We start from the raw sequence: 12,168 nt of genomic DNA, 5'->3' as shown, positions 1-12,168 counted from the left end.
TATGGGCAGGATGGGCATCTGCTTTGATGTCGCCTCTCCCCCACCTCCCGAACAGTCTGTAGAATGCTGTTTTTTTACCTCATCAAGATCTATGTGAGATGACCTGCATTTCTGTTACTACAGCAACAGTCTGTTGAGGTATTGTTACTGGTTTTATACCGCCTGTATGTTTAGATACTGCTGAGATGAAGCCTGGGTTGGGAGTGTATACTTTCATATTAAGTGCAAGAACACAAAGATGGGAAGAGAAAAAGTCTTTCAGCCCAAAAATTCTGTGGCAGGAAATATCATCTAATCTCATTTGATGATTGCTGATTTTGTACTTTTGTCCTCCAGATCTATGTTCACAGTCTCTCTTGGGCTGATTTTACTATGTTATCTATGATTGTTGCCATTTTAGATGCTTGGATCATATCTTTCCCTTCCCTCTCATTTTCAATACTGGTTCTCTCTTCTTAACCTAGAGCCTAAAATTCTGCTTGTTGCACTTGTTCGAACTTTCTCAACACACCAATATCCCAAGTGACTCCTTTATCGTGTCTGAACTTTACATGGTTTGCCAAGATTTTTACTGGGGTTTTGAGGATTCAATTCCACAATTCAGCCTGTTTTCCCATGAAATTAAGTTCTGCAGAATCACATCGTTATTGAGAAAATTATTCACTGATCTCTGGTATATAATTTGCATCTCGGTCACTCGCCCATTGGATGTTTCAGTTTAAAATTTTCCAATTTGTTCCACAATGGACATTAAAAATATGTCTGAAGGTGCAACGTATAGACCAGATTTAAGCTAAATAGAGAAGCAGCTATAATAAATTTCATTCGTATAGCGTTCATTGCATACAGAATAATGTCACAGCACATTTTCAGGGTAAGATGACACCAAGCAGAAGGAAGAAAAAAAGCAGTCATAGAAAAGGGTTTTGGTGAGGCCTATGAAGGCAAGGAGGGATGTGGTACTGTGGAGATGCTGAGTGTGGGAGTGGATTGGCTGAAAACTTACAGGAGTTGAAGGAGCCTGAAACAGTAAGTAGGCTAGTGTTGGAGCAGAATGTTGGTACAGGGAAATCGAGTTGGAGGAGGTTGAAGAAACATAGAAAATAGGTGCAGGAGTAGGCCATTCGGCCCTTCGAGCCTGCACCACCATTCGATAAGATCATGGCTGATCATTCATCTCCGTATCCCTTTCCCGCTTTCTCTCCATACTCCTTGATCCCTTTAGCCGTAAGGGACACATCTAACTCCCTCTTGAATATATCCAATGAACTGGCATCAACAACACTGCGGTAGGGAATTCCACAGGTTAACAACTCTGAGTGAAGAAGTTTCTCATCAGTCCTAAATGGCTTACCCCCTATCCTAAGACTATACCCCCTGGTTCTGGACTTCCCCAACATTCTTCCTGCATCTAACATGTCCAGACCCATCAGAATTTTATGTTTCTAGAGATCCCCTCTCACCCTTCTAAACTCCAGTAAATACAGGCCCAATCGATCCAGTCTCTCCTCATATGTCAGTCCTGCCATCCCGGGAATCAGTCTGGTGAACCTTCGCTGCACTCCCTCAATAGCAAGAAGGTCCTTCCTCCGATTAGGAGACCAAAACTGAACACAATATTCCAGGTGAGGCCTCACCAAGGCCCTTTACAACTGCAGTAAGACCTCCCTGCTCCTATACTCCAATCCCCTAGCTATGAAGGCCAACATACCATTTGCCACCTTCACTGCCTGCTGTACCTGCATGCCGACTTTCAATGACTGATGTACCATGACACCCAGGTCTTGTTGCACCTCCCCTTTTCCTAATCTGCCACCATTCAGATAATATTCTGCCTTCGTGTTTTTGCCACCAAAGTGGATAACCACATTTATTCACATTATACTGCATCTGTCATGCATTTGCCCACTCACCTAACCTGTCTAAGTCATCCTGCAGCCTCTTGACATCCTCCTCACAGCTCACACCACCACCCAACTTAGTGTCATCTGCAACCTTGGAAATATTACACTCAATTCCTTCATAGAAACATAGAAACATAGAAAATAGGTGCAGGAGCAGGCCATTCAGCCCTTCTAGCCTGCACCGCCATTCAATGAGTTCATGGCTGAACATGAAACTTCAGTACCCCCTTCCTGCTTTCTCGCCATAACCCTTGATCCCCCGAGTAGTAAGGACTTCATCTAACTCCCTTTTGAATATATTTAGTGAATTGGCCTCAACTACTTTCTGTGGTAGAGAATTCCACAGGTTCACCACTCTCTGGGTGAAGAAGTTTCTCCTCATCTCGGTCCTAAATGGCTTACCCCTTATCCTCAGACTGTGACCCCTGGTTCTGGACTTCCCCAACATTGGGAACATTCTTTCTGCATCTAACCTGTCTAAACCCGTCAGAATTTTAAACGTTTCTATGAGGTCCCCTCTCATTCTTCTGAACTCCAGTGAATACAAGCCCAATTGATCCAATCTTTCTTGATAGGTCAGTCCCGCCATCCCGGGAATCAGTCTGGTGAACCTTCGCTGCACTCCCTCAATAGCAAGAATGTCCTTCCTCAAGTTAGGAGACCAAAACTGTACACAATACTCCAGGTGTGGCCTCACCAAGGCCCTGTACAACTGTAGCAACACCTCCCTGCCCCTGTATTCAAATCCCCTCGCTATGAAGGCCAACATGCCATTTGCTTTCTTAACCGCCTGCTGTACCTGCATGCCAACCTTCAATGACTGATGTACCATGACACCCAGGTCTCGTTGCACCTTCCCTTTTCCTAATCTGTCACCATTCAGATAATAGTCTGTCTCTCTGTTTTTACCACCAAAGTGGATAACCTCACATTTATCCACATTATACTTCATCTGCCATGCATTTGCCCACTCACCTAACCTATCCAAGTCACTCTGCAGCCTAATAGCATCCTCCTCGCAGCTCACACTGCCACCCAACTTAGTATCATCCGCAAATTTGGAGATACTGCATTTAATCCCCTCGTCTAAATCATTAATGTACAATGTAAACAGCTGGGGCCCCAGCACAGAACCTTGCGGCACTCCACTAGTCACTGCCTGCCATTCTGAAAAGGACCCGTTTATCCCGACTCTCTGCTTCCTGTCTGCCAACCAGTTCTCTATCCATGTCAGTACATTACCCTCAATACCATGTGCTTTAATTTTGCACACCAATCTCTTGTGTGGGAGCTTGTCAAAAGCCTTTTGAAAGTCCAAATACACCACATCCTTGGTTCTGCCTTGTCCACTCGACTAGTTACATCCTCAAAAAATTCTCGAAGATTTGTCAAGCATGATTTCCCTTTAATAAATCCATACTGACTTGGACTGATCCTGTCATTGCTTTCCAAATGCGCTGCTATTTCATCTTTAATAATTGATTCCAACATTTTCCCCACTACCGTTGTCAGGCTAACTGGTCTATAATTACCCGTTCTCTCTCTCCCTCCTTTTTTAAAAAGTGGTGTTACATTAGCTACCCTCCAGTCCATAGAAACTGATCCAGAGTCGATAGACTGTCGGAAAATGATCACCAATGCATCCACTATTTCTAGGGCCACTTACGTAAGTACCCTGGGATGCAGACTATCAGGCCCCGTGGATTTATCGGCCTTCAATCCCATCAATTTTCCTAACACAATTTCCCGTCTAATAAGGATTTCCTTCAGTTCTTCCTTCTCGCTAGACCCACTGTCCCCTAGTATTTCCGGAAGGTTATTTGTGTCTTCCTTTGTGAAGACAGAACCAAAGTATTTGTTCAACTGGTCTGCCATTTCTTTGTTCCCCATTATAAATTCACCTGAATCTGACTGTAAGGCACCTACATTTGTCTTCACTAATCTTTTTCTCTTCACATATCTATAAAAGCTTTTGCAGTCAGTTTACATGTTCTCAGCAAGCTTCCTCTCGTACTCTATTTTCCCCTCCCTAATTAAACACTTTCATCTCCTCTGCTGAATTCTAAATTTCTCCCAGTCCTCAGGTTTGCTGCTTTTTCTGGACAATTTATATGCCTCTTCCTTGGATTTAACACTATCCTTAATTTCCCTTGTTAGCCATGGTTGAGCCACCTTCCCCGTTTTATTTTTACTCCAAACAGGGATGTAGAATTGCTGAAGTTCATCCATGTGATCTTTAAATATTTGCCATTGCCTATCCACTGTCAACCCTTTAATATCTTTTGCCAGTCTATTCTAGCCAATTCATGCCTCATACCGTCGAAGTTACCTTTCCTTAAGTCAGGACCCTAGTTTCCGAATTAACTGTGTCACTCTCCATCTTAATAAAGATTTTTCTACCATATTATGGTCACTTCCCCAAGGGGCCTTGCACAACAAGATTGTTAATTAGCCCCTTCTCATTACACATCACCCAGTCTAGGATGGCCAGCTCTCTATTTGGTTCCCCAACATATTGGTCTAGAAAACCATCCCTAATACACTCCAGGAAATCCTCCTCCACCATATTGCTACCAGTTTGGTTAGCCCAATCAATATGTAGATTAAAGTCACCCATGATAACTGCTGTACCTTTATTGCACACATCCCTAATTTCTTGTTTGATGCTGTCCCCAACCTCACTATTACTGTTTGGTGGTCTGTACACAACTCCCACTCGCGTTTTCTGTCCTTTCGTATTCCACAGCTCCACCCATACCGATTCCACATCATCCAAGCTAATGTCCTTCCTTACTATTGCATTTGTTTCCTCTTTAACCAGCAATGCCACCCCGACTCCTTTTCCTTTCTGTCTATCCTCCCTAAATGTTGAATACCCCTGGATGTTGAGTTCCCAGCCATGGTCACCCTGGAGCCATGTCTCCGTGATATCAATGACATCATACCCATTAACTGCTATCTGCGCAGTTAATTTGTCCACCTTATTCCAAATACTCCTCGCATTGAAGCACAGAGCCTTCAGACTTGTCTTTCTAACACACTTTGCCCCTTGAGAATTTTGGTGTGATGTGGCCCTTTTTGTTTTTTGCCTTGGGTTTCTCTGCCCTCCACTTTTACTATTCTCCTTTCTATCTTTTGCTTCTGACTCCATTTTGTTTCCCTCTGTCTCCCTGCATAGGTTCCCATCCCCCTGCAATATTAGTTTAACTCCTTCCCAACAGCACTAGCAAACACTCCCCCTAGACATATGATCTCACCAGGATTTTTGTAATAAGTGAATTGCTTATTTTACGGTGAATCGTAGATTGTCTAATGATGCTTGGAAAAGCTGCTGAATTCTACCATATTATGGTAGAGAAAGGTGAGGCCATAGGGGGATTTGAAGGTGAAGCTTGGCAAGGATAGTGTGATGGGGATGTGGAGTTTAGCATGTGAAAAAGGAATAGAGAGAGCTTGCATTCATATAGCATCTTTTAAATCCTCAGGGCATCCTAAAGTGCTTCCCAGCCCCTTCATTACTTTTGAAGTATAGGCAAAGTGGCAGCTAATTTAAACACAGCAAGGTTGCATAAATGACCAGTTAATCTGTTCTTGATGGTGACTGAGGGATGAATATTGGCCAGCACACTGGGAGAATTCCCAGCTGCTCTTCAAATAGTGCCAAGGGATTTTTTTACATCCACCTCAACAGGCAGACAGAGCCTCAGATTAATGTCTTTTCTGAAAGATGGCATCTACGACAAGACAAGATGATGGGTCAGGGCATTTTTGATGACTTGGGATTTATAGATGGTGGAAGCAGGTATGCCAGCCAGGAACGTATTGTAGAGGTTAATTTGTGAGGATAATGAAGGTGTGAATTATGGTTTTGGTGCTGGAGAGGAGAGAGGAGGAAGTAGAGGCAAAGGTGGCTGATTTTTGAGATGAAAGAAAGTACTCCTGGTGATGGATTGCACGTGGGGAGGCGGTTTAGTTTGGGGGTTACTGTAGTGTCAGCCAGGGAGGTGAAATTGAGGCCAGAGATAATTTTCTATGTTAAAAGCGCTCTATAAATGTAAGATTGTTATACAAAGCTTAGCTGTATCTGTTGGGTCGTCTCCCTTTCTGTTAAAAGATGATGCAGTGATAAAACTTATTGGCAAATGGATTGTATTCGCAATTTCTGTTGCCAAGTTTTAAAATCCCCAGGCGAGGTCCTTGGATGATATCTGGCTGACCAACAAAAAACTCTGTAGAGAATAGATGGGAAGGAATTAATTTAAATTGAGAAAATGAAAGCTGACTTTAGTGTCAAGACAGCAAAGCTATCCTTAACTCCAATTGCCAATAGCAAAGTTTTAACATTCCAAAAGGGATAGATCCTTTATCAACATTCAGTATTAAAGTATTTTGTTTGTTTATTTAATCTCCCAAGCGTTATGAATAAATTAAGAGGCATGTCTGTGAAAACTCTCGATTTTCTGTGGTAGGAGTGAAATTAACTGCCCTAAGCTCTCCATGTTGTATTCTGTACACCTTTTTCCAGCCAACTGTTGTATCATTAATGAGTCATTGCTTTTAGTTATTAGAATTTGCAACTAAAATAAGCCACTGTTTAAATTGGTAGTATGATCTCTCCAGGATTTTTGTAATAAGTGAATTGCTTATTTTACGGTGAAACGTAGATTGTCTAAAATGATGCTGGAAAAGTTTCCCTTAGAGTACTGGCACCAGTTTTCTAAATAGGTCTGATGACAACACGTTGTAAATAGAGGGTGGATTTAATTTCTGTGGTACTTTTGTGGCATACAAAGTCCATACTGTAGGGAGAGAATGCAGTGGAGAATAGTTCTTTCAGCAGTGCCTCAGAACAGCAGAAAACTGGTAGTTTCCAAACCCATTGTTCTTTATCTGAACTGTTCCATCAGTGAGCTAAACACATGGCATTTTATTCCCCTCGGCCGTAGGGAAGGATCAGATGGCAGCCAGTTTGAGACGCAGTTAGGGTGAGTATTGGTCACATGCATGTTCTTTGGCCAGAAAATGATGCAATGACACAGGGAAGACAAAATATACCTGTTGTGTATAAAATATGTGGTAAGCTAACGATGACATCTAATGAACCCCAACCCCCCAAAAATTAAAGCTCGATTCTGAACCTTTAAGGCCTTTAGGGAAGAGTAGTTTCTCTGCAGCTATTGCTGAATTTATTCATTTGCAATCTTGTCTTCAGCAGCAGCAGTTCACCATTTTGGTAGCTGTTCACCACCTATCAAGTGTTTCAAGGCAGGCAGAAATTTTTTATTGAGTTGAACAAATCCAGTACCTTGCCTTTAAACATTTGGAATCATTAATTGGCCATTGTAGTTGATCTGAAGTTAAGACCTTGAATGGGAGTGATTTTGCAATAGCCTTGGGGACCAGTAAATATTACTATCTCAGAAATTGAAAGCCACAAGAAAAATGAAATGTGAGAACTATTGCTCAGTAAGTTGATCCTGCAGTGTTTCCTCTTTCTATCTAACGTGCACAAGCTCATTCATTATTTTGAGTTGAAATTTTTCGCTCAACTTTCTCTTCCCTGTCTTCCGTGAAGGCACTGCTTCCTTGCTGTGTTACAGTTCCTTGGCGTTTTGCTTGTCTCACGCAATTGGCCAGTCATATATGAACCTGGACAGTGAATATCGTACTATTCAACTGTTGGAGGGCAGTATATCCTCATTGGAATTGTATGTGCACTTTCCAGAAAAGGATACTGGATAGTGATCAGGAGCATAAACTCTAACACAGAATTTGCAGGAGGTCATTCATGCGGAGAGTGGTAGACACTTCAAGAACGAGCGCGGGGAGGAGTTTGAATGATTTTGGCGGCGGTGCGGCGAATGACCGGGGCAGAGGAGCGGAGAGAGATTGGGGCCCACGAGCGAAGTGATCGGGGCCCAGGAGAGGCGAGAGTTCATGGGCCCAGGGGCAGCACGGGCCAGCCCACACTGCGATATGAGTGCACACTAGGTCCGTGCAGCAGAGCTGGTCTCCTGTCATCTTGGTTAACCCTTGCCACTGGACCAAGACCTTGCTCTGTCAAGCCCGTGTGGTGGCTGGTGTGCAACGGCCACCACACGTTTATAAAAAAAATTTAAAAAAAAATCCACACACAGGCATCTTCCACCCTTCAATATGTAGTTCTGAACCTGGAATATCAGGTCCTCATTGAAACACCTGTGATCTCATCCCTTTTTGGTGTGGAAGCAAGTCATCCTCGATACCAGGGACCGCCCAAGAAGAAACAACTCTAGCTGTTTTACCTGCTCTGCCCTGCCCCAGATGCGAGGTGCTGAGGCCAATTATAATGACCTAGCTATCAACACAAGCTTACCACAGACTAGGATTGAACTTGGTATCTTCTGGTCTGTATGGTTCATATGGGACATTGCCATTACCCACTGACTCTCTTCTTTACTTTTGAAGTGGTTTTTGCCATTTTTGGTTCTCCCAGGAAGGGTAGCTGAGTTACTTGGTGTAAGATCTGTGTTGTTGCTGCTGGGGTAACCCTCTCTGATTATGATGAATATTGGGAGTGTCTAGTAACTTCTTCAGGTGTTGTGGCTCGGTGCTCCAAGAGTCACAATTTGGAGCTGGTGTCCTCTGCTGATGTCACAACGTGTACAGGGTGCTAACGTGTTCTCTCGCGTTTTTAAAAAAAAAATTCAGTCCCTTCTTGGCTCTCGAGGCTTTAACAACTCATTCCTCTTTCTGTTTCAGTGTAGAATTGAACTTAAAGATGTTTCTGCAGAGACGGTGTATGATGTGCTGCACGATAATGAGTACCGCCGTAAGTGGGATAAGCAAGTCATCAAGACTTTTGACATCGCACGGCTCACGGTGAATGCAGACATCGGGTATTATTCATGTGAGTGTAATTTAGGTTTCACTAAACAAAGTATGTGAATTATGTCCTCCTTCTCCAAGAAGTGAATCTCCAATAATTGAAATTACAGCACAGAGGGGGGGGAACATGCGGTGCACTATACCCGTGCAGTGCAGCTGCAGTTAGCTTCTCTAATAACCCATTGGGAAATATAAACTTGCATCAAGAAGATCCACACACTGGGAATTCATACTGATGAGCTAAGGGAGCCACTGAAATGCTTGTTTCCCATGTGGAATGCCATGTGTTCCAGACAAAAGACTGAGTCTTGCTGTCTTGGTTTGCTCTTTCGGTTTTTGTAAAAGTGTTGCCTTGCTGCCCTGAAGGTCTCGTGGGTAAAGGCAGTACCTGTAATATTAAACAATAGAGACTAAAAGATAGATTACATTCCTGCTGTTGGGGTACTAGTTTGTCTTGGTGCTCCTGGATTGAAGGGAGGAGTTGCTATCTAATAATTCATGCTGGCAAATGTGTGGATGTCAGATGATGCCCGGATTGGTACCCTTTTTTTTTGTTAAATAACCTGCCAGGATTCACTGTCTATGCTCACACATGAAGAATAGCAACTTAGGCAAGGTACTGAAAGGAAGCTGATGCCTGTGAAACTGTAGTCCACACTTTTTGATCATTGAATGTTAATGTGAGCTGTAGAAATTTATATGGCCTTGATAACTGCCCCCTTATCGGAAAGTATTCCTGGAAAGTAGTTTTTTTTTTTAAAAACAGGAGATTCACAAATTTGAGGAGAAGAAACCATTTGGATGGTCTGTTTTGTCTTTATTTGATAGTACTGTGTATTCCATGGGTAACTTGAGAGACTCTTAGCTTGAACTATACAAGATTTCCTGATTGCATCTACGTAGCCCAGCCCCTTCAGACCTTTTGCACAGTGGGAATTACCAACTTTAGCCATACTCTCAAAGGGGGGAAATCTAGCGTTCTCACCGCTGGTTGTTTTCATGGCGCAGCACCGGTGTGTTTTTTAAACTTGTATTTATATAGCAACTTGTGTTTTCAAAACCTCTGTCTGTGTTTCACACGATAAATTACTTTTAAAAATGGAGTTATATAGGCAAATGTGGCAGTCATTCTACACCAGCAACATCTCACAGACAGCAATGGGATGATTAACCAGTTAACCTGTTTATTTTTGGTGATGTTGGTTGAGAGGAATATTGACCAGAATAAGCTGCTCTTCAAATAGTGCCATTGGATCTTTAACATCCACTTGAACAGGGAGACATGACTCAGCACTTCGACTTAACATCTTGTCTCAGTATTGCACCAGATTGTCAGCCTAGATAATAAATTTACAGCCTGCTTTGGGACTTGAATCCACAACTTTCTGTTCCAAAGATGAAGCTGCATCCAACTAGCCACACTGACAGTGTAGTGCGACATTGGCAGAGTAATACGGGGGTAGGCTGCCTGGCTGATCTTTTGACTAAAAAAGATGTGTGATGTGAAAATAATGCTTTTTTTAAAAAAAAAAAAAATTGCATCAATTCTTTATCGTAACGTTTTCCCTCTCTCACCTCTTCCCAGGGAAATGTCCGAGTCCCCTGAAAGACAGGGATGTGGTTACTTTGAGGTCTTGGCTGGTCACCGATAACGATTACATGATCATCAACTACTCTGTGAAACACCCTGTAAGTATGGATCATAACGCCCCATCTCCAGTATGCCTTGAGGATAGAGAACCCGGAACTGCATAGAGTTACAGGGGTCTTAATATGTCATATATAAACAAGTGCTCCACATTGCTGATGATTTTTTTTGCATCCAGCTGGTTCTTTAGTTTAAAATGCCTGGGTTTAATTCGGGATGGGGACGGGCAGCCAATCCACTGCCAGAAGGTGGGTTGTCTATTTAAATATTATAATTGGGCTGGAAGCCTCGTTAACCTCCATGTTGTATTTAACTTTAGCTGGTTGGGTTTTGCACACCTCATGAAACCCTTCGGCTAAAGCGAGGTGAGGACTGCTGCATCCGGCCTTTACACTTAACTCCTGAATCCAGTGTCCCAATCTAACCCACCCTCTGCGATTGGAGACTTCTGCACCGGGCCTCCGTTGACACCCCCCTGGCCACCCCCCCCCCCCCCAACCCAGCATGGCTGGTCCACGATGCTTCGGAGACACCCCCTCTCCCCGTGCTGGTCCTGGCCAGTGATCTTTTCAGACCTCCGCCACCAGCCCCCACAAGCCTCCAGCTGACCCTGGCCCCCACACATGAGTGAACAAGGTTCCTTATTTGGTGAAATATATACTCACTTTAAAGACTTTTATTTCCATCAGCATCCACTTGTATAGTACCTTTCTCCATGAGATATCAAGGAAGACTTGGATTTATATAGCACCTTTCACGACCACCGGACGTCTCCAAGCACTGTACAGCCAATAACGTACTTTTGGAGTGTAGTCACTTGTAATGTAGTAAGAGGTGCTTTACAGACAGATTATTAAACACCGAGCATGAGGTAGGGAAGTTAGTGAGGTGATAGAAGACACTGTCAAAGAGGCAAGCTTTCAGAAGGCTTTAGATGATGAGGAAAGGTAGTAGTCAGAATAATGTTGGGAAGAGAATTCAGGACTTCATCTGCTAAACCAACAGATGTGAAACTGAGGCACTGACTTCAGACCTAGAGCATTCCTGCTGATTGAGGTACAAGATCTTGGGGTATGTATTCTCAATCAACAGCGCCTGTAGTATTGCATTTTTATTTTCCTATTTGTATTTAAGTGGTTCATAGACTATGTATATCCCAATGGATGGAAGAAATATGTGGAAAATTACTGGAATTTAAGGATATTGCATGAAAGAATGCACATATTCTGGTCTCACTGCGGTTAATGTTAAAATTTTGAGTACACTATTAACTGTCTTTGGTAAATTGTAGTTTAGACTGGGACCAAAGATCAGGCACTCATAGCCTCAGTTCCTTTCCTTTTTACAGAATTACCCTCCTCACAAGGATCTGGTCAGAGCTGTGTCCATTCTAACAGGTTACCGAGTTCAATCTACTGGTTCGAAAAGTTGCAGTCTTGTGTACATGGCAGAGGCAGATCCCAAAGGTAAGGATTGGCAGCAATAACATGGCAGTGTAAAATTGATGTGGATGTAAGTGTGTGCACAATTTGTTTCTTTGAGTCCAGAACTGAGATTAATAGATTTTTGGGTAATAAGAGAATCCAGGGATGGGGGATAAGGCGGGAAGGTGGAGTTGATGTAGCAGATCAGCCATGATGATGAATGGTGGAGCAGGCTCGAGTGGCTAGATGCCCTACTCCTGCTCCTATTGTTGTTTTCTTACGGAGTTTGCATTTTTCTCTTCTATCCAATCCAGTTTTCTGAAGG

The 12,168-nt window shown here is 43.0% G+C and overlaps 1 protein-coding gene across 2 annotated transcripts in view; it reads left to right on the top strand.

Moving 5' to 3' along the window:
* The window catches only part of LOC139265557 (START domain-containing protein 10-like), a 41,541-nt gene that overhangs the window by 20,483 nt on the left and 8,890 nt on the right, over nt 1–12,168 (top strand). Inside the window, exons 2-4 of one of the 2 annotated variants that reach the window (XM_070882631.1) lie at nt 8,651–8,793; nt 10,357–10,460; nt 11,768–11,885. In XM_070882631.1, coding sequence (XP_070738732.1) covers nt 8,651–8,793; nt 10,357–10,460; nt 11,768–11,885 — 365 coding nt within the window. Of the gene's footprint in view, nt 1–8,645; nt 8,794–10,356; nt 10,461–11,767; nt 11,886–12,168 lie in introns of both variants that reach the window. The other variant, XM_070882630.1, reaches the window with a different exon arrangement.

This window comes from Pristiophorus japonicus, chromosome 6 (genome assembly GCF_044704955.1).
Source record: "Pristiophorus japonicus isolate sPriJap1 chromosome 6, sPriJap1.hap1, whole genome shotgun sequence".
NCBI lineage: Eukaryota > Metazoa > Chordata > Chondrichthyes > Pristiophoridae > Pristiophorus > Pristiophorus japonicus.
Note: the sequence above shows the minus strand (reverse complement) of the source record. Positions and strands in the feature narration are given on the sequence as shown.